Genomic DNA, 26,399 nt, shown 5'->3' with positions numbered 1-26,399 from the left:
TTGGTACCTTGAGGAAATGGCAAAATCTGTTGGGCTCTGCTGTTGCCTTTCACAAACTGAGAATGCAGTCTAGGATATGACATTGCCATTTCCTGTGCACACTGCAGAGGAAGATTTGGCAATTTCCCTTAGGGAAGCTGTCCAGTATTAATGATCTTGTTAAGAATCACTGTTAGGTTTCCAAGAAGCACTGTTGCTTTGGGGGAAAAGTCTGAAAATCATTCTTCTGAGGCAGGGAGAGCACAAGAGATTCAACGAAACATAGGAAAGAGAGGAATGACAGTGCATTTGTATGCCATACATGATATTAGAACACTAGCTAAGGTGTCCATTTATCTTTAGTGGCTATGATGCTCCGAATGAAACCATCAACCATATGTAAATAGTGGCGTGTGATGGAGATAATGTAAAACCACATACTGAAGTCACTTCACACTCATTCCCTTTAGAACTTGGCTGGGTTCTTCCATACTTCCTTTACAGACACTACCTGTTATGACAAGCACTCTGTTTTCACTATGACCCTCCAGTGGGGAATGGGATTTGCAGGACATTTAGTCTCACAAACACTCCTGCACCTAAAGAGCTCTGCTGTGAATTAAATGGCAATTTGTGCATGCATAAGTTTTGGTATGCGCTGAACAAAAGTGGATATACATAATCTCATTGGGGAGTTGCCTAACTAAAAAATGTAGATTTTTACAAGTACTTTGAATTCAGAAACACCATTGCACGCTCTCTCACACACTAAAACACTTTTAATAAAGTCAGGAACTAAAAACTACTGTAAGGTTGAGTGCAGCCATTTTATTGGAAAAAAAAACTATGGGTATGTGCATTTCCTTTTTTAAAACACATTAGACAAGGAGCAATTGATGATCAGGAGTTAGTTATAGCTTTCTATACATGTTTATTTCCAAAACTATACAGACATTGGAAAATTGTCCTTAGGTCTCTGTATTGGTTATTGTTAATTCTGCGGTGATTTTATATATATATATATATATATATATATATATATATATATATATATATAATTCCTCATTCCCAGTTGCAAACCTATTTGATATGAACTGGTGTTTTCAGTTTGTGACAATAAAAAAAAGTTGGTTATATTTACATGTGCTTAACGTTGCATAATTGACCATTGTACAGGTGTTTTAAAACCATTAGCTACTGCTAAATGAATTTCAAGATTGACCCAAGTGGGTTTGGTTGTTATTTGAATACACATGTGCTACACAGATATGGTTTATTAAAGACACCCTCTCTCTCACTCCCCCCATCACCACTTTTGTGTTTTTGGTGTTCATTTACCTCTAAATCATGTTTTAGCTGTGGATATACTCTATATCATCATCAACCAACTGGGGTAGAGGAATACCACTGACCCCACACAAATCCATGGTGAACAGTGGGACTATATACTGGCAAAAATGAAAATGTCCCAACATCTGCTTGGAAAACAAATGTTTGCTGCATTTGTGAAAAAGCAAATATAGCAAGAGCTATATTTGGCTCTGATTTATTCAGATGGATCATGCATCTCAGCAAAATATTCTAGGTGCAAATGATCAGCATTCAGAGTAGGGAATGATCAGTTGACTGCAAACAAATGCTTCAGAATACCGCAGCCAATCTTGTAGTACATAATAATTGTAGTTTCAGTTGCTATGGAGAAATGAGGAATAAAACAGCAGCAAACACCTGGAGCTAATCTATAGACTAAGGTATTATTTATATTGGTCTTACTGATGTGCTCTGTCTATGGATCATGTTCTGTTCAACGTCTTAAGGCTTGTCTAACTTCTTACAGAAAGTGCTGTCTGTTCAAATCTTCCATGCATGAGGGAGAAGGCATTTCTGCCAGGAAAGAAAAGGATGGTTTTAATCCATGTTTTTTTTCTGCTATAACAGCAAAGCCAGGGATATGAAATAAAATACAATATTGTATATGGTATCTTCGCTCCATTTATTCCCCACCCCAAAAAAAAATATAATTCTCCATGCACTAGACCCAAGTACTACAAGGTAGTGAAATATTTACAACATTTGTACATGTGCTTTTAGGGAGGTCGCCCAAAAGTTCTATTTTTATTTGGATGTAAAGAAAAGCTATTTTCCCCTAGACTAGTTACATCGATCTGAAGTGAGAGATGACTCTTCCAAAAGGAAAAGCCCACAGAGGACAAAGATATCACATATTTATAGTGAATGCTCACAAACTGAATGGTATTTTTACCTTTTAACTGCTGCCACTGCATAATGCCCAAAATCTAATGGTCTGTGGGTCCTCTCCCTACGGTGCCTCTCAGATTCATTGGTATCGTATGTAATACTTGTTTGTTTTTTGCTTATCGAATTTCTTAAAACGTTGACTGATAGCATTCAAACTACAACAATTTCATGGTAGCCTTAGACAATATATATGATATGATATTTACTGGGCTATGGCACTAAAGAATTCAGACCACATTAGAAGTTCAGAGTTCCATGATGCACAATGGATTCCTAAGTGACGCAGGGCTGATCCACCTCCTGCACATGTCAGGGAATGCTCTGTGTGCATAAAGGAGCGTGCGTAGAGTATTCCCAGGCACTGAAGAGAATGGGATGCTTCTACTTGCAGGAAAGCCCACGAGTATGTTAAAAATTCCCCTCAAGTGCACTACAGCCATTGGAGCGGGGCGTCAGCTTGGATTTAAACAGGTTACCCATCTGTCTAATAAATTCCAGGAGTAAGGCTCTTATCACCAAATTTCTTTTCTACTTGTTTAAAGGTAAAGGTAGGACACCCAGTAGACCAGATTAAACAAACAGAATGCAGTTGGGAAAAATATACGGGCGTATGAGTCCATTTTGGCAATGCGGATGTGTATCCTTCCATGCCGCCAGGCTCCCGTTCGGCAATCCTCAAAGCAGCAGAAGAAACTTGCGCAGTCCTTGCCATCGAGACATTCATATCCATATTCTTCGTCCCGTTCTTGGAGGTGTGTGGCATTGTTCATTTGGATGGTAGCTGACCTGGGGCGGATATCGATTGTAGGTGCCTAGGACAAACGAGCAGCAAGAAGGAGCAGAGGGAGAATGAGTGATTTGCTCGTTGCTACAGTGTTCTGTTTCAACTAACATTTGATCCATCAAAATCGGTTGCTCTACATAATGTCAGAATGAGGGAGCCATGATGCTTAGATATGTTACAATGATGAACCTTTAATCTGGAACTTTCTCAAAGCAACAATTCAACACTTCGTCTTTAAATTCCCATTTTACTTAACAGCATCGGTTTGGTAGGGTTTAATTCCAAATAGGAATGCAGAATAAAAAGTGCTGAGATTTGTTTAAGTGACTGCTTCATATAAGAAGGCAATCACAATTTTCCATCCCCCGCCCCAGATCACTATTAAATTGGGGGGGGGGGGAGATAATTTAAATGCAGAATTCTTGAAAAATAATGCTTTATGTTCCTGCATGGCAAGGTAACTTAAATTGGTTAAGGGGAAGAGGATGCCACATAAGAATTATTTGAATATAGGTTAGGTGGGGCTCTATAATGATCTCTGCTATGAAGCACTCCTGACAACATGCAGCTCTTGATTAATAATGGTCCATTGACTAAAAGCTTCATAATGTCAACACAGTATACAGCAGCTGTACATGTAGAATCACTTGAATCATGTTTTACTGACAAACTCTTTTGATCCTTTGGTGAACATACTGCACAAAAAACAGCAGCTGGCACACAAATGATCAAAAAGAGAGAATTGTTAAAATTAAGGCTGGAGTCAGAAAATTGTTTGAAACAAAGTAAAATTATAATTTTAATAAAGCTCTGATTTTGGCTCCCACCTGCCTTTTTTTTTTTTTTTGGAAAAAAAAATCACCCAGAAGAACTAAATATCTGCATTTCAGAATGAGGGATGTTTGAAGTTGTTATACAGCTACCTGTATTTGCCATTTTGGATAGCAAATGATCTGAAGAGCTGGGGACAGCATCGAATGTAAGCAATTTATACCCTTTCAAAACTCTGAGAGTTTGTGTAAGAGCAATATTGGCACCATTCCAATGGCATCTGATTGTTCATTGCAGATCTTTGAGAGATTTGAAGCTTGCATATCTTTAAATGAGATCATTAAGAGTCAGAACTGAGTTCTAAAAGGGTTTTTGTGGATTCTTGGTGTAGCTAGTGGATTGGATCCCATGAATAACTAAAAAAGAGAGCAGCACAAATGCTTTGGATATACTACTAGGCTCTCTTCATGCATGCGATCCAAACATGTTAAAATCCATTGAACTTATCATAAGTTCAAAACAGTAGTGAATTAGTGTTTGGGCTGCTGAATCAACTTCATGTTAATATCTACATATTAGCCATTCTACTTCACTGCAAGGTTGCTTCAAGTAGAATGCATAAATATCTAACAAGCCTTTATTGAAGCTATAGTTGTTCAATTCAGCAGTCACATGCAGTGGATTTCTATACCAAAAATATTATACCTTGAATGAAAACATCCGAAGAAGCTTTGGTTTTGTAGACAGAAAAAGAAAGAATCAGAGGTTTTAAATTAAAGAAAGGTAGAGAGGGGGGAAAGGAGACAAAAAGTAGCATAAATTAAAGTTACTTTTCTAAACTATAGCAAGTCAAAAGAAATAGAAATAGAAAAAGGATTTAAGATAGAATTTTCTATAAGAACTTTAAAAGCGATTAACATGTAAAGAAGGATCTGAGTTAACAAAACTTGGAAATCCAATTTAAAATAGATTGACAGTTCAGGGTTCTGTGGTTTGTTCTGAGTTATTTCCATGGATAGGCAAACATACTGTGAGTAAGACAGTCAAATACTACCATTTTCTTTTCTGCTCCTCTAACTAAGGGGAAAGACCCACTAGTCTTGAGTAGATAATGTTCTTCCTCAAGGCCTATAGGCATTAGTTTCTACCCTTTTACCTTACTAGTTCACAATATGGTGAACAAGGATTGCAGATTGTAGAAGTATCTCTTGGTTCTTAAACTATTTGTTTAAGAGATTTCTATATTGCCTTTTAGCAATGATTTCAATGCAGATTACACAAATTAAGACAACAGCATCAAAAGGGAGGAGGGACAGCACTGTGCTAATAGAACACCCTATAAAATAAATAACTTATAATAGTAAGTGGTAGAAAAGAGAGAAGGGAGAAAATACAGGCAGTAAAAAGAAAAGAGATGGGAATAAAGTGGCGGGGGGAAGAGATACAAGAAGAAATTCATATTTTGAAATTCAGATTAGTAATGTCCATACTCTCGACCTTCCTTCTGTCCTTAATACAATGCTTCTAAGATTCAACAGGATTATAGAATCAGTGAGGTATGGGTACAGGTAGATCATCTTGAGGTAACTTTCCTGCTGCCATCTTTCAATATTAGCAAGGAGTCCAAGGACACCCATAAAGGCAGTGGGTCACATTCCTCAGATGACCCACGTTACAGGCCTGCCTTCTAACCACCACCACCCATGTATCTGTAGACACAATTCCAAAAGATGTGGAACACACATCTACAGTCTTGATTTGCCCTGTTATTTTCAATCAATCAGAACTATTCTCTGTGACTGGGCTACAAAGCAGTTTGACCACAGCCTCAGAGTTCACAAGCCATCACCAAATGAGCTAGTTGTTGAAAATACATGCTCCAAAAGAGAGGGACCATAATTCCAGGCAGATTAATTTTAAATGTTACATGCAGCCCAATCCTGTGCTGGAATTCAATGCAGCTTGCTCCCACAAAGTGTACCTAGGATTTAGTTTGTTCCCGTGGTTACAGCAATTAAACACAATAGAAGATATGCATATGAGCAGAAAATGGACCAAATAAAAGTGGTCGATTCTCTTGTCACTAACAGTTAAGTTTCCTTTAACTGTGAGATTTGAAGTGGACCAATGTATAGCTATTTGTCAGATTTTGTCTTGATATATTTGATACTCTTCTGGAATCTGGCTATCAAAGTCAACCCCGATATAAAAAAGGATCATGTGAACCTGATCAGCCATTTCCTTCCTTTCCCTTCCCTGGTCATCAAGCAAACCTTCTATGGTTTCCACTTCTAATACAGCTACAGGACAACAAAATGCTCATTTCTGGGAAACATAATTAAAATATGGGTTATCAGTTGGTGTAGTAATAAAAATACATACAGGGTTTTTCTTCTTTTTGTCTTTATCCTTGCTTGGTTTTCTGTTACTGACAAAATAGTGAAGAGTCCCGTACTCCACCAGGGCAGAAAAAACAAAAATAAAGCAAACTGATACAAAAAGATCCATTGCTGTCACATAAGAGACCTTGGGGAGGGATTTGCGAGCAATCGTGCTGAGGGTGGTCATTGTCAGGACAGTTGTGATACCTAGGAAGGGAACAGAAAATACATTATTACTTCAGGGTTCTCCCTTGCGTGAATATATGCTGGCATGAGCAGAAGGCACAACACCACAATCCTCTCCCATATGCTTCAACACATGAGGCATTCCTTGTACTGTTTAATTCCACATTAATATTCAGCTCCCTCATTGTGCGTCCCTGTGGAATGCTCCTGGTTTCTGTGGGATTAGAACAATCAGCTTGCCTCAATATGGCCAGAAATGTGCTTATATAAACCAATAAACTGTGAGGTTCCCCTGAGAAATGCAAGCAAAGGTCTTGGTGCTTCAGGATGAGGTGAGCAATGCATCATAATAATACCCTTGGGTTGCATGCTGCCTCTCTCCTCAGGCATCTCCAAAGTGTTTACAGATATTGATTAACTGAGCTTACAAATAGGCCTCTTTCACTTAAGATCTATGTAGGACCACTGGTCCATGTAAACATCTCACTCGAGTGTGCTTCAAGGGATAAGGAGTGTCACAATATTGTAAATGGCAATGTTTATCACACTGGGCAGCATTTGCGCATAGCAGTGATTGAACTAAAAGTGCTGGATTTTCCATTTCAGTTGCACAGAAGGATGTAGTTACATCAGCTTCAACTGTTCCATTACTCCTGCTAAGTATCAAATGTTGGCTGTGATTTCATGACACGGAGCTACTGTATCCATAGACAAAGCAGAGGGCCCAATTTCATGAATTGGAAAAACTAGGCCTAGAAACACTCTGGGATTCTCTAAAGGTCATTTTAATTCTACTGAAACACCATGGGAATAATTTTGTTCACTACAATAACATGAAATAAAGGAGGCATTCCAGTCACACAGTGTGATGCCCAGTTTATGTATGAATTGGCCCCAGATCCTGACAGTTTGGATCCATGTGCACAGGGAATGGTCATAATTCAGAAAAGGAACACAATCAATCAGAATAAAGAGAAGCCATGACCTACCCAAAGATGTTCTGGCTGGGACGGCATCCTTATTAATCCAGAAAGAGACCCAAGATAGCACTACGATGAGTGTGCAAGGGATGTAAGTCTGAATGGTGAAGTAGCCCATCCTTCTGCTTAGATCAAAGTAGACTGCCATGACCACATAATCTCCTGTAAAATATATGTTATGCAAGGTGAAAGGGCTTGAGGTGTAATAGTCATTCCTCAGCCATTATTTTTCTGTAATTTTCACTGGATGGTATCCAATTAAGTTTTATTCAGAATAAACATATCAAAATTGATGAACCTAATTAATCATGTTCATTAAATCCAATGGAGTATAGCCTGGTTTAATGTCACCCACTGTGTTCAGTGAGGGTTATTCCCAGTTAAATTTGCGAAGGTGTTCAACCTTAATCTGCCGTCTAAAGGTCAGTAAATAAGGCACTAGACTGTTCCTTTGCTCACCTCAGGAAAGGCCCTACTGTTGAACACCACAGAAAAGTTTCACAACGAATGCTTTCTTCGAGGCAAAGAATTGAACAGGTGTCTCTTTAAAACTAAAGGTAGTGCTTTATTGACTGGAAGGAATGCAGTGAAACTTCTTTGAGGTTACTGTGCTGTGCTTGTTGTGCCAAGGATTATGGGCTCCCCAAAATAGCAGTCTATGGACGTGGCCATCCTCAGGCTGCCACTGGAAGCTCTATGGCCCATCTACCCCACATTTGGCTTCTGGACAGGGATTTGCATCAAGACTCCTCTAATGGGGTACACTGAATACGCCACTGGATAAAGTCTGGGTGATGCACCACTTCACCCAAAAGCTTGATGACTAGGATTCCACCCAATGCCTTAACCACCAAAAGTTGTGACATTTTGCTTTGGAGAAGGCAAAACCTCCAGATAGGCCAATCTCTCTGCAGGCAAATTCCTTCCTGGCTCCAGATATGGCAACCATTAGCAACCAGAGCAAGGTCAGATGGTACAAGGAGGCAAAAACATGGTTAAACAAGAAACCTAGGAAACAAATATGGTTAAACCAGAAACCTGAGAAGCAAGTTATAGTGAATATACATGATAAAACAAATGACCTAGAATGTAACAAAAAGGGTAAAAGGGTAAAATTACAGGAGCATGGGAGGGATTGCTCTTCTGATGATTGTGCTGAAGGAGTCAGTGTCACTGGTGGACCAGAGCAGGAGAAACCAACTCACAAGGCTCTGCCCACTAGTGGGATGATCCTGACTGGCTCATTTAAATACAGAATTTTGGCAGGCAGTCCTGCCCTGCAGTTCAGCCAGCTGAGGAAATTCCCAACGGCTGGTTGAGATTGTGTGTGACAGCTGCCAGGGACAGTGGCCAATCCACGAGGGGCTGCAACAGTCGCGCCCCCGGGAGAAGGCGGAAGTGGACATTCTCTCCCAGTGATTCCTTGAAGGGCCCTGAGAGAGAAACAGTCCCAGGAGCTCCTACCAGAAGCTCCCACTATCTAAAGGGGGCTTTGTGGTGGAAGGCTGAGTGTAGTACGGATGTAGCCCTGAGAGGCTGCTGCACAGCAATGCCCATATATCTGCAACCCTGGAAGAAAAATACACATCAAAAATTTCTGGGCATCAAACCACCACCTCCACTGTTAAAAGAAAATAACCAATTAGAGTTAACCAATGAATTTTGCTTCTAATAGCAAGACTAGCATCTTAAATGTTAATTTAGCTAATGTGTACAAACATGAATAAAAATCTGGAATCAAGCTATTTAGATGGGCTCTGTTCAAAGGCAACAGGAGTTTGCGCAGCACAAACTGCTTTTCATGGGTTAGGAGTTTCCCTTGTTTGCTTCAGGAATAAATGGTGCCAGGACAACAGATGGATGGGGAAAGGAATGAAGAGAAATCTGTGATGCATGACCTAAATTGGTTCAAAGTTTCCCGTGTGGTTTATCAACTGTTCCTTAAGGACTGATCAAATGTTTAACAGCTGGAGTAAACATGGGTCACTGTTTAGATGATAACTAGTAGACACAATGTTATTGGCACAGTTGACAATGGCCACATGGCATGTAGAAACCCAGATATACACCAGCTGTCCTAACAAACCATGCTCTTTACAGGGAGGAAAAGGGAATGATTTAGAGTGGACATTCTGCTTAAATTCAGGATTGGCTGAATTAAATGTGTTGTGGCAAAATATTCTTATTTAGGGGGGTGCGGGATTAGTATCCTTTCCTCTTTCATTACTGTATCTTGCAGTATCTGCTAAGAATTTGAGCAAGTCTATATTTCAAATGATGCATCTTCAGCATTTGAACCTGCTGTGGTGCTTTATATAAACACTTGATAATAGTACGGCACCCAGCGCCTCTGAAATTGTACAACTGGCAAGTGATGGCACATCTTGTCAGCTGTATAAGTAAGAAATCTGCCCACAATTAGCACAGGCCCCATGTATAGCATCATGAATTAGCTCTATCTACTCTGTCCTTTCCAAACATTCATTTCCATGCCACAATTAGAGTTTCACTACATAATGAAGTCAAGCACAATTGCATCTTTAACAACGCTTGCTCCAGAGTTCATTTATGTCAGATTCTCTTTGGGATGAAGCTACCTGCTAGGAACCCAGAAATCCCAACTATATTTTATGACTAATTCTGTATGTGTATCATGCTAGTGAATGAGTCAGAGATGATCAAACATGTTCAATTCATGAGTGGGAAGCGCATGTATGTCCCAATCCTATGGTTCATCCTATGGTCACAGAATCACAAATCAAATTGCTGTGGAATCCAATGGGGGCAGTGCAATGCTTTGTACATAAGACTTGGTGGGCAAGGGTTCTTCCAGAGAATCACTCTGATATGAAATGACATTTCATTTTTTAAAATTAGTGTGACTTTTACTGCTTAAGTGCAATTAAGCATTTGGCATTTCACCATTGTTTGTAGCTCCATCCTATTGAAATTAAGGAGCAATGTATGTCTGTGCATTTTATTCCAAAAGTAAATGCTATCTGTTCTGACATTATGCTGGTACCATTCTTTAGCAAGTTATAACTCACCTCTAGTTACCATTTAGACGTAAGCTGACAGCTAGAGACCTACAGTTAAAATGCAACCTTACATCTATTACCAAAGGGTACAATACAGTCAGCAGCTCTTTACATGCTCACAAGGTCTAGGACATCTCAGCATATCTTCTAAATCCACTTCAATGAGTGAATTAATGTTTTCTCTTTGCACATGATCCTTGGAAGGGAATATATGGAAGTCTACTGGGAGACTTGCTCACTTTAGCTTTCTATATATGCCTATGTAAGACACCACTTGTGAATCTTTGGAATGTAAATGTGAACAGTAAACATACATACACACAATTCCCAAGAGTAGGTGTAGGGGTGTAAGGGGGTGTGGGTGTGGGTGTGGGTGTGGGTGTGGGTGCACGCACTCTTTAAATGTTTTTGTCATTTTAGTTCTGAAAGGCTTATAAAATGGCTGCTATGCAAAATACAGCTTTTATATTTTACCAAAACTTTTAGCATATAATGTAGTTAACTGGGACATAATTAAAATAAGTAAGCCGTTGTCATTTAGAAAAGTAGCACAGTGCCTATCTGGGGATTAGCAGAGACTTGTCAGGAAGATGTTTGGTATTTGGGATTAGCATCTATGTGAAGAAAAAGCACTGATGGAGTAGACTGAAGTACCTCAGGAGGTACCATTACACACCAAAGTGTAAATAATCTGCAAATGAAGATGCATCTGCTTCCTTTTCCTTTTATTTCCTCCTCAGTAAGCTACCACTGTGGAGGAGAGCAATATGTTTTTTCATTTGAGCTGTTCAGACTGGTTGAAAGATTGGCTTTCCAATTAACCTGCAGAGTTCACTATTATACCAATAATATTCAAGGAAATTGCTCTGCGGTTGTGAATAAATGAGATTTTAGAACAGAAGCATTTCCTCTGCATGCAACCTAGGATGCAAAAGCGTCTTCCAAAACTGGAGCCAAAGTTCTGACAGTTCAAACTCTCAGTTCTTGTATCTTGTAAATGCTCTGGAAAAAAATGTACTCCATCTCACTCCCACACCCTCCTTATCCTCTCATGGGACTTTCACTTCTGTGGTCCATTAGGATTAGTACCATGGGATGCATCTTGGAAAGAGTAATCCAAAATCAGATTCCACCTCTCCACCACTGTAGAAAATTTATGGCCCTTGTCCTACTGATGCTGGAGCATAAACACTGGTAAGGCTGAAAATGGATCATTCTGGCAAATGAACCTGAAAGATCCAATGCCTTAAAAACACACACACACAGAGAGAGAGAGAGAGAGAGAGAGAGAGAGAACTACAAGAGCTGCTGTAGCTTATTCCCTTTGTGCCCAGTGGGAGGCAGATTTGTTACTGCTTGAGAAAGAAAGAAAGTAAGAAAGAAAGAGCGAGCAAAGGGGTAAAGGGAGGGAAATATCCAGTGTGTTTTTGGCCTCTCAGATCCTCCATCAGAGAATTTCAAATACAGAAGTTAAGTCTCTTGTACTCAGTGGAGGGAAAGAGGAAACAGTAGAATAAGAGGTTGAACATTCTGTATTGAAACTCCCTGATGGAAGACCTGAGAGGTCCCAAGTGCCTTGGATGTTAAGCTCTTACTCTGTCATGTTGCTCCTTGCTCCCACTCCTACCCCCATTGCCTGGGGTTTTCCCCTTTTTGTTACATTCCTCCACCTTTTCCTCTTTTCTTAATAGTGTAAGAGCTCCCCTCCACCTGCTGTTCCACCCTGGCAGCTGTGAATGAGGTGGAAGAACTGCCTTTGGTTTTTCAGCTCTCCTTCAATCCTAAGAGTACCATGCCTGCTTATCAGGGAGGCAGTGTAAGTTTGTCCCCATTTCTTTTTCGTTCTTCATGTCAATTTGCTAATTGTGGGATACACAGAGTACAGAAGACCTATTTGACCAAACACACTTTTGAACTCCCTGGCAAAATGGAGTGTCAAATCAAATGTACTAAAGATATTTGATGAAGATTTTATTGGCAAGACTGGTGGGAAAAACCCATGAGGTCCAGCTTCTGCCCAACTCACAGCTTGTGGCAGCAAAGATCCCTAGAATTAATGTCACCACAGAGTGAGAAGAGCCATGTAAAAGGCCAATGGCACAGACACAAATTACACAAGCAGGTTAATGCTTAGGATTCTACTTTGTCAACTCTCTTTCAAGTCTCTTTAAATTGCCAGAGGTAGGATAAAAGCCAGCTCAACACTCCTCTAAAAGCCTTCCATTCCCAGGGAGTTGGGAAAGGCAAGGCTCCTATGCATTTAATCTTTGATGCTTATATTTCCAGCTACTTTCAAAGTCAAGGGACAGTACTGCATAATAAAACTGGAACAAAACCCTTCTAGCTCAGGGCACTGATCCTCGGAGAGGCTACAGATGTTAACAGATTCATTCTGCCTGAACCCACACCAGGAGAAATACTTCTACAAGGAAGTGCCATTAGAAAGTACACTGCCATCAAGCTGGTAAGAAGGTCTCATAAGGAAAAAGCCAGAGGGATTCTGGGATGCAGACAAGATGAAAAGCTGTTTTATTGCTCAAGTTCTTCCCCCTCCCAAACACACACACACACACACACACACACACACACAATTCCATGTTTTTTCAACTTCCATCCTTTAAATATTTCAGAGGACTGCATCACCATTTTTGCTGGAACATTTAGTTTTAAATTCCCCTTAGGAAAGTAATCTAAGCAAGTAAGCAACGAGAAAAACTTATCTCACTACAAGATTCTGGAGGGCAAAACAAAAGCAGTGCAGATCAAAAGCAGACTCTCTTGGAAGCTCAGTGTGATCAGTCAGGCTAATGGCATATGTATTTCAGGGCAGTTCACCTTCAAATGAAGTGGACTTTCAGACCAACTATAGAGAGCTGGGGTGTTTGGGTGGGTAGAGGCTGGAAAGGCGGTGACTATGCACAATGTCCCTTTAAGGGAAAAGCACAAATGCAGCAAGATACAGCTTTGCTGAACTGGAGTAATTCCAGGCAAGCCATTTGCAGCCCCTTTAAGGTCTAGCAGATGCTTGCTGGTGTGCAGCTGGAGGAAAGCAGCTATAATTGGGTACCACAGCCTTACATTGGCTGGTGCATGTTATACTAATAAAAGAAAATACACGAACTTTCGGAACCTAAACTAGACCCAATCTAACCGCAGAATGAAAGGCTATAAATGGAAAGCAGGCAAACCCAATGACTGTGCAAAAATAAGCCTCCCTATGGTCTCCCAGTCCCATTCTGGTGTTCAGGATACAGAGACATGTCTTGATTATTTTACTAATTATATACACAGATAGGTAGGGGAAGCACCCCATATACATGATAAAAATTATTGGAGAACATTTTCCCTCTTGCTTATTTCAGGTACGGCTAACATTTGGGCCACCAAATAAACTTGCATCTTGCTTCATGCACAAATAAGCAACTATCCTGTACTGCCTGATGTGGCTGAGCCCCTGGGCAGCAGTCCAAGCAAACAACAAGGGCTGGCAGTGACTGTTTAGCAACTTAACAAGTCAGAGAATGAGAGCAGTCAGCGATAGATATTTCAGGACCCTGGACAGGTCTTAGAGAAATACAAGTGCTCTGCAACAAAAAGCTTAAAAAACGAACAAACATGTTTTGGAGACTTAATACATTTCTTCTTGTGAATTTTAAAAACCCATGAAATGTATCTTTACTGTATCGTGTTTCTTATCACATTAGAAGAAGCAATCTCTTTTGTAATCTGTAGACTTTATCTGTGCTCCTCCATTAAAGTCCAAGGCTCTTGGGGGAGAAAGGAGAGAGAAACATCTGAATTTGACTGCTCAGTTTTCACCATCCACCCCCTGAATATTTGCTTTAAAAGTTTTGCCCCATTCCCAGCCAAATCTTCACATTTGAAACACGCATTTGCTTGAGTATTATGTTTCAGTAGACACATACAGATGTCTATTTTTTTGTATGAAATATGCATTTATGAAATAAAATGTTACAATAAAAAGAACTTATATGTGGTTAAGTAGCATTACAGCTGAGTGAAGGAGCAAGCAATACAATCCAGGAAACAAAGAGCAAAGTATCTTCAGGGTCCTAAATTGTCCCACCCTGATGCCTAAGGCAGGATGACAAGTTTATACTAAACTGTGAAATCAAGCTTGGCTGCAAGTCTAACATCACTTACATGGGACTTACTTCTGAGTAGGTATGGTTAGAATTGCAGCCATAGATGGCTTTGAGTTGGGCTGTTTTGCCATTTAATTGCCACAATATTCTTTGTTGCTTTTACTGCAAAAGACTACCAAGGCTACCTGTCTGGAAAAGCATTAACTTTAATTATAAAAAAGTTTGTTTGTTTAAAAATGAAAAATGCAGAGAAGTCACCACAGCTGACTCCATTACTCTCCCACTTCCCACAGTTAAAACCATTACTCTCCCACCCCACAAAGTGCCCCTGAAAGTCCTATGAATTTCTTCCTCCTGCACCAGATTGTATAGAAAGTGGATGCTAGTAAGCTAACTTTTATTCAGAGTTGACCCATTGAAATGAATGAACCTTGACTAAGCTAGGTCCATTAATTTCAGTAGTTATACACCAGGTAAAACAAAGCTGACTATTGCCCACTGTCTTCTCATCATCACAGGAATGGGCTTGTGAGATTGGGAAGGTACTTTCTAACTATCCCTAGATAACGTAATTTGCTGTGCAAATCGCTGCAACAGAAACACAACTTTCAGGGCAGCTCCCTGGATTCTCTGCAGTAAGTAAGTAAGTAAGTAAGTAAGTAAGTAAGTAAAGCTGCATATTTCTCCTCTACAAACTGCCTGCATTGATTACACTGGTCAACAACAAATTTGTTGTCTGCGTTTTTTCAGCTGATTTAGGATGAATCTGATGCGCTGAATCCCAAAATCACATTGGTTTTGCTCAACCAGGTCAGGTTTTTGAGCTATGGCCACATGTCTTTTTTTACGTTTTTGTTCACATGTACGCTTGTGTGGAGCATTTTAGAAGAAGTTGGTGGGGGTAAAATGCCTTGTCAAATAATTGTTTTGATTGGAAATGATTATTTTAATGACAAGAAGTATTCAGGTCCGATAGTTCTGAGTGATTATGTCGAAAAGGGATCAGTTTGAAGTCATAAAACCTCGAAATCTTCCATAAATTGGTCCAGCAAAGCATAAAGTTGGGGGATCAAAACTAAGTTAATGGGGCAGCCGCCCCACGAAGTATCCTGATCTTCAATCAGCACGTCGTCCTGTAGCTCATTTTGATGAAATTCCAGTGCCTATCTTCGGAGAACTTCCTGACATTAGTGACGAAGATGCCTCCAGTGTTGAAGGACATGAAGAAGAAGAAGTGGTTCTTGAAGATGATGCTCCACATCCATTTTCCCAAAAGGAGTTGAATGATCTAGTTCACGACCTCAGCTTGTCAAAGGACTCTGCCGAACTGTTGGCATCCAGATTGAAGGAAAAAAACCTCCTCTCTGACAGTGCTCGCATCAGCTTCTTGCGCAACAGGCATCAAGAGTACCTCCATTTTTTCTCGGAAGAGAAGGACTTGGTGTACTGTGCAGATATTGTGCAGCTTCTGCTCAAGCTTGGAGTGCCACAGTATGAACCCAAAGATTGGAGACTGTTCATTGACAGCAGCAAGCGATCACTGAAATGTGTTCTGCTACACAACGGCAACCAGTTTGCCTCTATACCCCTGGCTCACTCGAGTACACTGAAGGAGAACTATGAAGCGGTGAAGTATGTGCTGGAGAAAATTGGTTATGGTCAGCATAAGTGGTTTATTTGTGTTGACCTGAAGATGGTGAACTTTTTGTTGGGACAACAGTCTGGCTTCACCAAGTACCCATGTTTTCTGTGCATGTGGGATAGTAGGGACCGTGCTCAGCATTACACGAAGAAGGACTGGCCTGTGTGGGAGGAACTGGTGCCTTGCAAAGAAAGGAACGTCATCAACGACCCTCTGGTGGACAGAGACAGAATACTCTTCCCACCGCTGCACATCAAGCTTGGCTTAATCAAGCAGTTCACCAAGGCTCTGGACAAGGATGGTGACTGCTTCATTTACTTGTGCCAGGCTTTTCAAGGACTGACCATGGAGAAGTTGAAAGCTGGCATCTTTGACGGTCCTCAGATCCATCAGCTCATCAGAGATCCAGAGTTCGGAAACTCAATGAACGAAGTGGAACTGGAAGCGTGGAAGGCATTTGTTCTGGTAGTGAAGAACTTTCTTGGCAACAATAAGGCCAGAAACTACGCAGAACTTGTCAACAACATGCTGACTGCTTTCAGAAACCTGGGCTGCAACATGAGCGTCAAGATGCACTACCTATTTTCCCATATGGACTGGTTTCCTGAGAACCTGGGTTCAATGAGTGACGAGCCGGGGGAGAGATTCCATCAGGACATGAAAGAGATGGAGACCAGATATCAGGGTCGCTGGGATGCAGTCATGATGGCTGACTACTGTTGGACTCTGAAGAGAGACCTCCGTGCTGCTGAGTTCCAAGAAACAGAAGTTCAAGCCCTGAAGTTTGAAAAATGGTGACACAACATGCAATTTACGTGTACTTACCTTTATCAATGCCCACCATTCAGTTTACAGTAAACCTGACCTGATGGAGAGAAATGGATGCCATTTCCTGATTCAGCAGTGCAAAAATACCCTAAATCAGTTGTAGAAATCTAGACAACATTCAAAAAGTAAAAAATTGTTGCCCAGTGTTATGGGTTCCATTTGGGGTATGATGTACCAAACTGGATACTTAGCCTATATGTTCATTCTGTTTTGAAGCCGCATTCCCTAACCATCTCCATTCTCATAATAACTCTGCCAATAACCAGCCTAATAATAGTTTTCACATAATAGCTTACAAATATAGGGCACAGCCCATAGAGATTTTCTGGGATGCATCTGGTGAACTAGTTAGTTAATCTCACAGAGCTCTAATGAAGCTAGAAAACATCTTGCATTTTACAAAAGCGTAATCCCAGCTCATTCCAAAATACCATTTCAGACAGTAAATGATTACATATTGTCTGTACTCTCAGCTGCAAATCATGGTTAATGCTTACATTTTACATTATTTTGTTCATTTTGTCAAACTAGCAAATGGCCTTATGAATGCAGAGCACCATTTTTCATTCTCTATTACAGAAGATAGAGCTGCACAAAACAGCCAACTATTTTGTGGAATTCCAAATATCCAGAATATTCTGTTAACTAGAAGGTAATGGAACAACATTTTGACTCGAAGACGAGCTTTGAGGAGAAGACACCTGATTTAGAGTAGTTTAACAGGAGGGATGTCCTACCAAGAGATGAGCAGATTTTCCCAGTTCTATCCCTTTATTATGTGTGGTCTCTGCCATGTGCTCCACTGCTCTTGAATTCTTATTCCATTAAGATAATATATATAACTAATTTCAGAATGGAAGCATGAACAATTCATCTAAGTTATTTCAGGCATTTGCATTCCCCACTGTTACTAATATGCACGTAGACGTTCATTTTTTAGAAAGCTACCCTGCAATGCTCATGTGGTCATACACACAACTATGAAGTTTGTGTTTTGTTTTAGGAATGCACACAAGTGCTCAAACAAAATCCATATTGACTCAACTATACATACAAACACATCAGGACTGGATTTGGCGTTGTTTTATCAATGAAAACCTGCACATATATCTTAAAGATGTGTACTGGGGAAAATGATTGTTTTCCTTTTGTGATTTTGGCTTTAAAATTATTATTTTTTAATTTGTTCCTTTTGTAAAACTTTCACTTGTATTTAGCTAATTTGGAATTCATTTTTTGGACATCATTATTTTCAAGGGAACACACACACAGCATTTTTTTTATTCATGGCATTTCAAAGCTGACTAGAACTACATTTGAAGGATTTAGATTACTTCAGGGTATCACACCTGCAATTTTTTAAAGAGAGATTAGATAAAGAGTCTCCATTTGAGATGCAATTTAAAATGGGGAGACTTCCAATAAGCTTTCTATTACATTCAATGGAGTCTAAACCAGATTAATGCTGCCTGTAACTTTGGAGTTCTGTGCTCAACTACCATGAAAATTGAACACATTATATTACTCCATAGGGGCATAACACTTGCCATGTTTCAAGAAGATCAGACAAGAGTCATCCATGTCAAAGACTAGGAAAAAATAACACCTTTAAAATTCTCCGAACTAGGATTCTGGGGTCCAAAGATCATTAATTAGTCTGCTTATAATCCTTTGAAATGTTCTTTGAGCTTACAACGTGTGTAACTTTGGAGTTTTGCATTCAAATGCATGACAATTTTAGGGATTCTAGTACTTCCTTTGGGTATCTGACCTGCCATGTTTTGAAAAGACTGGAAATAGGGAACCAATCTTAGGTCTCTTGTTAAATATAGTGCTTTTTTGCTTTTAAAAAGAAAACTCTTCTTCATTGTGTTCCTTTGCTCATAACATTGGTACCCTATTTCCAAGAAAGTTGATATAGGGGCAAGGAACAGGGAGAAAGGTTCTGAGGTGGGGGATGTAGAAGAGCACTAATCAGATGATGGGAGACTTATGGGTATAAATGAGACAAATGCATTGCTGGTGCAAAGTGGAGGACAACTTCCCTGTCAGTTTTAGAGCTGGCCAAATGTCTTCCCCATTCCCACGCGAACTTTGATGCAGTGTTTCAGCTTTCAAAAACTGCCAAGAAATACCGTGCAGTGCAAATCTTAAAACAGAAACAAAATAATTCCGAAAGAAATAATTTTATAATTTCAGTAATATTAATACTATGTTATCTGAATTAATAGAAATAGAAATTACTTTTAATTAATTTTATTTGTATTTCTTACGTCTGAATTAAATACAAACGAGGCTCTTTTATATCCTCTACCCGTAATAAGCAAATACAGCCCTGGTGTACACCAGTAAAACATTGCACAAAGAGAATATTGATGGAAATCATGTGTACAATCACATCAAGCCTTTTACATAGTTTATCAGTAGATATTTAATGTAGATGTGATAAAGACACAAATGAAAAGAAGAAACGGAATGCTTCAACCAAATGTGTAGAGGTACCAAGTTGCCCCCAAAACTGAGGGGGCCCAAGCACGTGTCACATGTGTATGATGTCAAGCATGCAAGACATCATGTGATCTGGAGGGAGTCGAGCATTCTGGAGGAGCTGGCCACTGAAACTGTGACACGCATTGCACCATGGGTTTCCCCTACCTGTCTTGTCAATATCACCACTATCTTCTTCATCATTGAGGGGGGCAGGCCCCTTCCAACAAATATTGAGGAGGCCAAAAATACCTGCTGTGAAGTAGCGTAGCAGTTCTATCCTCCATCCCATCCAACTAATTTCTCTAGACTAGACAGCATAAGACAGCTTCTTATGCTCCCTTTGTGACACAAGCTGTAGCATTTCAGCTTAACTCAAACAGGTAAAATGTTATTAATATGTAAAACCCCTCAAGGACTTTATAACAATCCTATATAGCTGCCATTTGACTCTAACTGTGATGCTCTTTGCCTGGAATGATAAGAAAACACATTATCTAATGGTTCACATCTTATATAGCAGATTTAAAGATATCAAAATATGAAAAAGCCTTTTTACGATCACTTTAGGGAAAGTGCCATGTGCTGCAAATAATTCATTTAACCAAAGCAAGAAGAACCATCTCTTAAATGTAAATTGAGAATAGAGCACGCAAAAATCTTATTGCAAGGGGTGTCTACTGCATGGCATTCTTTTTTTTAAGTCTGGAAATTAAAATGTTCCAAAAGCAAAGCCAGCTGCTGTGCGGAATTTTGCAACACATCTCCCAAGAATGGAAGGTAACAACATGAGCAGGGGCAGACCTAAAGGGAAAGCAAGCACCTGGGGATATAGTCTGTCTGCACACTACATACCTATTTGGGTTTCAATTAACCCTTCTGCAGCTCCCCCCCTTATGAAGCCCATTTAACATTCAGTAATTTATAGTCTAGGTCTTTCAACAGCCCTAGTTCACCTGACAACAGATTTTTCACAGCATTCTGTTTCATCCAGTCATATACGTGACCTGAACTAGTAATAATGATGATAATATTAATAGTGACAGCTCAACCTGCAACCTAGTTATGCCAGTGTAAAGGTACTGAAAACGTTTTGGTTCTAGTCCCTTAAATAAACTGAATCTCGGATAGCTCAGTTGGTAGAGCATAATCCTCTTAATCTCTGAGTTATGGGTTCAAGTACTATGTTGGGCAAAAGATTACAATGGTACCTCTGGTTACATACACTTCAAGTTACATACGCATCAGGTTACAGACTCCACTAACCCAGAAATAGTACCTCGGGTTAAGAACTTTGCTTCAGGATGAGAACAGAAATTGTTCTCCGGCGGCACAGCGGCAGCAGGAGGCCCCATTAGCTAAAGTGGTGCTTCAGGTTAAGAACAGTTTGAGGTTAAGAACAGACCTCCAGAATGAATTAAGTACTTAACCCGAGGGACCACTGTACTGCATTGCAGGGTCTTGGACTAGATCACCCTTGCGCGCGCGCACACACACACACACACACACACACCATTGATTTAACTAGATTGTAGACTGTTGGGAAAAAGCACCAAGGCAAAAGCCAGCTCCAGATGGCTGGAATGCAAAACAGGATGTTATGGTTTGCAGATGTACTGTTGGAGAAAAGGTGGAGCCTATTCTCTGTACTGAGCACCGGATGTTAGCTCAGTGTGTCATCTGACCTGTGCTGGAAGTACAGGGGAGGAGTTGTGACTCTTCTAATGGAGACTGAAGGGTGCAGTCACATTTCTATGTACTGTTGAGTGACAGGAATAAAACATGTAGAAAGGACTCCTGTCTGTCTCATTTCTCCTCCCTGGGAGAATGCAGGGAGGGAGAGAGAAGCAGAGAAGCAGAGGGTGTGTTCTATCTCACGACTAATGAGAAGAATCGCCGGGTTTGTTTACCTAGCCTGCTGGAGGTCGCAGACGGACGGTAAACACAGTATCTCGCTCAATTGCCTCGGGGGAGGCCAGGTACCTCTGACTGTGAGCCGAAGATACTAACATATGGCAGCCTTCGGATGGTTGCGATTCATCGGACATCTGCATGAGAGGCTGGTGGATTGTCCTCCTCTGCTCCAAGGAGGAAGAGAAGCGTCTGCAAGAGGCCAGAGGCTCAACAGACAGCTGGTGGAAAGAAGAGGTGTTTTCCAGAGCAACAAAGTTCAAGGTATGCTGCATTTCGGGCTAAAAGTGTGAACGCAGTTTGATTAATTCACTGGTTCACGGAGCTGCGTTTCAACGGAAACAAAAGCTCCGGGAGGAAGAGTCCTGCAGCTTAAAGGCTGAAGCCTGCATTCCACAAATTCTTGTGGTTGATAAACTGTCCTATTGGAATGCATTGTTGCTAAGTAACGGAAAGTTAAAAAGTTACTGGCAAAGGGGCTGGACTGTGAGTGTGAGCCTGGGAAAGCGAAACAAAACCAGAGAGTGTTTTGGCTACAAGTTTACGTGCCCTTGGAAGGGACTTTCCATAGCAGCCAGAGTTTAGCTGCCAGGTGCAAAAGAGCGTAAACAACTTGCAGCTTGCCTGCCTGAGAAAAGGAAAAAAACAACTGTTGGATTTTACAGTTTGCTTGAGAGTGTGAGCGAGAGGCTTGGATTCAAAATGGATGCCAAGAAGGGGGGAGACTTGCCTAACTCATCTCCCCTGACCAGAGACAGTTATTCATCAGGGTCTGGATGGATAACTACCCCAGAAGGGGTGAGCCAAGATGATGCTGGCCAAGTTCCTAAGAGCTCAACGAAAGCTGAGGAGAGCTTTGACCCCAGAGGGGAGAGTGCAGGAACTGTGGCTGTTGGAACTGTTGGTGTTCCTGAACAAGGTGCAATGGGTGTTGCTGACAGGGGGAGGGAAGAACAGAGTTCAAATCTCCCCACTGATGATGCTACTGGGAAGCATGGAGTAGCATTGAGTGCTGTCCGATGCTGCAATTGTGGACAGACTGGGCATCTACAGCGAAACTGTAAGAAGCCGCGCCAGTCAAGAAGAGCAAAGAGCAGCTCTACGAAGCCTGAGGCGTCAGGCAAAACCCGTTCCAAGTGCCAGGTGAAACCTGCAAAGGCTATGATGGCGAAAGGAACCACGCCAGATGTTGGGAACTCGTTCATAATTGACACGGGCGCAACGGTTCATATGTGCCCGCACAGACAACTGTTTACGACGTTGAAGAAGCAAAGCTTCGCTGTGAAACAGGCCAACGGTCAAGAGTTGGAAGCGACTGGAATTGGGACTGTGTATCTTGAGAGTCTGAACTTGACTATAAGTGATGTTTACCTGGTTCCAGAACTGAGATTTAATCTGCTGAGTGTGTCGCAGATTGCAAAGAAAGGACTGAAACTGACCTATGATGCTAAAAGCTGCAAGATCTACAAAGATGGAGAACTGTTTCTTACTGCCAAAGAGAAAGATGGACTGTATTTGTTGACTTTTGAAATGTAATTCTTCTGTTTCTAACGAAATCTCTCTTGCAGGTGTGACCAGTGTGAGCACCAGGAAGCTGACCAAGGTCGACAGAGCATTTCAGCGGGTGTATGCTGATGTGATTGGTCCTCTAGAACCATCTAGAGGCAGTGCAAAGTATTACCTTTTGTGTGTGGATTGTTTCACTAATTATTCTTGGGTTTATATGATGGAGAAACCGCAAGAAACTTTAGAAAAGTTTCAGGAGTTTTGTGACAAGGTTAAAAATATGCATGATGCTAACATTGATTGTCTTTTCACAGATGACAAGCAAGTTTTTCTGTTACAGAAGTTTCAGAAGTTCCTGGATGGAAAAGGGATAGACCACAAAATTGCTGTTTCGCCAGAAGCGTGGAACAGGGGGGTCTGTGTAAGGGTGAACAAAGAATTGCAAAAGGGGATGAATGCGCAATTGCTGAGTTCACATTCGCCACATGAATATTGGGCCGAATCGCTAGCGTCCTATCTTCATGTGTGGTTGAGAAAAGTCTCAACAGAGTTGGGATGTTCTCCTTTTGAGAAGCTGTTCAATGGAAAACCTTCTGTTGCCTATTTTAAGGTTTTCGGGTCTCATGTGAGAACAGAAGCTCCAGGTGGAGTAAAGAATGCCAGAGGCATTTTTGTGGGATATGAAAAGGGTCTCTACAGAGTAATTTTGTCTGAATCTGGTCAGGTGATTCTCACAAAGTTTCTAGAGAGTGCTCCAGAGCAAGAGCGGGTTGTAGAACAAACATTTCCCACAGGTGGCAATTCAGATGATGTTGATGATTTTTCTGATGTCACAGATTACAGTGGTACTGATGATGACAGTGATAGCTCAGAGAGTTCAGTTGTAACGGTCATTAAGAGAAAATCTCACACAATGGATAGACCTTCACAGGTGAAGGAAGAACCACTGATAGCTACTGGTTCTCAACAGAGTCCAAAGGTTGAACCAGTGAGCACAGAGGATCAGGTCTGGGAGAGTCACAAAGGGTGTACCATCAAAGAGGTACTCAAAAGAGTTTGCTAACTTAGCTGTTGCATGTGTTGCTATTGTTAACAACTCAAAGCAGGTTAAAGCAGTGTCTAAGTCAGAGACTAGGTTGTTCATGTAACTGAGGATCCTATTCCTCTGCTTCCCATTCAGCCTTGTTCTCAATTAAAGCTCCTCATTACAGTTGATGGGCAGCAAGAAGGGCCTTGGCGTATTAGCTAAGTAGGTTACCAAAATGCTATGTAACAACATGAAGTTGAGAAGCCGGCAACTGCAGTTACATTGTGAAAGGATTTAATTGGGCAAGAACAGCCTTGGAGGCATCTGTGTTTATTATTGAGGACATATATATGCCAGAAGCCAATCTCTCTCTCTTTCTGTCCCCCCCCCCACCTTCATTCCAGCAGTATCTCTTCACCCTGAACTGCCTAGAAGTATTCCAGCTGATTTTCTGTTCCAAATCAAAATGTGACATTTTGGTTACGACCTGAGCCCTGTCCAGCTGTTCAAAGCATATTCAATTAATGCACACAGGAAAACCCAATTCTGCTCAGAAACTTTTAATGTCTGGACAGATTCCCTGTGTTCAGATGTACAAATGGTGGAGGGGGTGCTCCATCCAGGCTGTCAAGTAATGGGGTAGGGGTGCCCTGTGGCTTGCCCCCACCTCTCACATGAGTTGGTTACACACTGTGTTATCCAAAAGAAGGAAAGATTTGAAAAGGAAGAAAAACAGAAGACTTATTTAGATGCTCTCTTTCTTGGGGCAATCAAAATCACATGGGGGAGCTGGTAAAGCCTGTCCCATCTGCTGCATAATCTTCAGTTCCCTTTTTTTAATCCCTCCATGAGTTCGAGTGAAGTCCTCTAAAATAGAGAATCTGCTCACTGAAGCTCCCTCTGCAATAGAGAACCCGCATGGTCAAAGTTTTAGATCATGTAGGGACTCTCCATAAATACACCCTTCAGTCCTACACTTCTGTGATTCTAGGTAAAGGTAAAGGGACCCCTGACCATTAGGTCCAGTCATGACCAACTCTGGGGTTGCGGCACTCACTCACTTTATTGGCCGAGGGAGCCAGCGTACAGCTTCCAGGTCATGTAGCCAGCATGACTAGGCCGCTTCTGGTGAACCAGAGCAGCGCACGGAAATGCCATTTACCTTCCCACCGGAGCGGTACCTAGTTATCTACTTGCACTATGACATGCTTTCGAACTGCAACAGGAGAGTTGACATACCAAGGGCAGAAGAGCTTGCCAGCCCTACTCTCCCTCACATGATCAGCAGTGGGGAACCTCTGGTCCATTAAAATAAAGTATGCACGCTGGTCCTCCCCATTTGGCCTGTGGGGCCATTTTGGCCAAGCTGTGTCCACCTGCCCTATATGAGATCCAATGAGGGACAGGCCAAGACCTGTCTCAGCTGAAAGGAGGTTTGCAGGCACCATCAATCAGCTGATCGGTGGTGCCAGCAACGCCCTGAGCATTGGGCTACATGAGACCAAATGGTCAGCTGATTGGTGGGGCTTGCAGAGGCTGTGCAAACCCTTACCTGGGAATAAGTCTCACTGATCTCCATCAGTGGATTGTAGCATTATTGTTGTAGATGTGCATGTTTTAACTTTCTAGTCTTTTTAGGACAAATATTTTTTATAAAAATTTGTTTTTATTACATCTATCTCCGGTTGCAGACTTTGGTAATGAAATTACAATGTATTTCTTTCCTGATATCACAACAGTTTAATGAAAATAGATCATTAGATTCAGTGATTTCAATAAAAACAGGAGTGTGGGCCATGAGAAATGCAATTTGCACAACATGTAATTTGATGAATGTGTCACATAGTGTCATTAGTACTTACAGCAGTTGCTTGCTTTAGGGTAAGATATTCTTAATGCATACTCAGCTTGAAAATTTGCTTTAAAAATACAAATTAAAGGATAAAGCAGTCAATACAGAAATGCTTATTTTGTTATAGCTCAAATGTCTTCTTTGTTTGTGTGACACTAAATTATATTTTGACTCTTTAAATGTTTTTTGTAAATTTTCCCACTCCAGCCATGAAGTCCTTTTCTGTACTGCAGAAAAGTGCATTAACTAGGGAGAAACATTGGTGGTCTTCACTAACTGTATTTCATAAATATACTTGCACTGGAAAGAAAAGAAATGCTTACAAAATCTGACAGCTTCATCATCATGACTGTGTATCTGACTGTATTATATTCTCACTTGACCTTAGTAGAGCCCATGTTAAACTATGGCCACCAAAGCTTTCTGAGCAATTCCCCAAGTAGTAGAGATGGACAAATATGTCAATTTCAGCTTCTCATTCTCCCTGTCCTAAGTACAGTTGGCTATATTTCAGCATTCATTTTAAATAAAATTAATACATTTTAATACTTCCCTAAAAAATCCATCAGTATTTTAGTGAACCTTTCTCCCAATATGCACATATTTGCAGGCAATTTTGCATCATTGCATAATATAATGCAGCTTTGTATGTTATTTTTATT

General features: G+C 40.8%; 1 protein-coding gene across 2 annotated transcripts in view; it reads right to left on the bottom strand.

Annotated features, from left to right (window-relative positions):
* Window positions 1-789: 789 nt before the first annotated feature.
* Window positions 790-26,399, bottom strand: part of GABRG2 (gamma-aminobutyric acid type A receptor subunit gamma2) — a 63,957-nt gene continuing 38,347 nt past the window's right edge. The window contains exons 7-10 of one of the 2 annotated variants that reach the window (XM_080995266.1): window positions 7,350-7,502; window positions 6,176-6,381; window positions 4,499-4,522; window positions 790-3,050 (exon numbers count right to left, since the gene is read on the bottom strand). In XM_080995266.1, the coding sequence (XP_080851392.1) occupies window positions 2,775-3,050; window positions 4,499-4,522; window positions 6,176-6,381; window positions 7,350-7,502 (659 nt within the window). In that variant the 3' untranslated portion in view covers window positions 790-2,774. The remainder of the gene's footprint in view (window positions 3,051-4,498; window positions 4,523-6,175; window positions 6,382-7,349; window positions 7,503-26,399) is intronic. The other variant, XM_080995267.1, reaches the window with a different exon arrangement.

Source organism: Podarcis pityusensis, assembly GCF_964106645.2.
Source record: "Podarcis pityusensis genome assembly, chromosome: 2".
NCBI lineage: Eukaryota > Metazoa > Chordata > Lepidosauria > Squamata > Lacertidae > Podarcis > Podarcis pityusensis.
The sequence above is the reverse complement of the archived record's forward strand: the minus strand, read 5'-3'. Positions and strand labels throughout refer to the sequence as shown.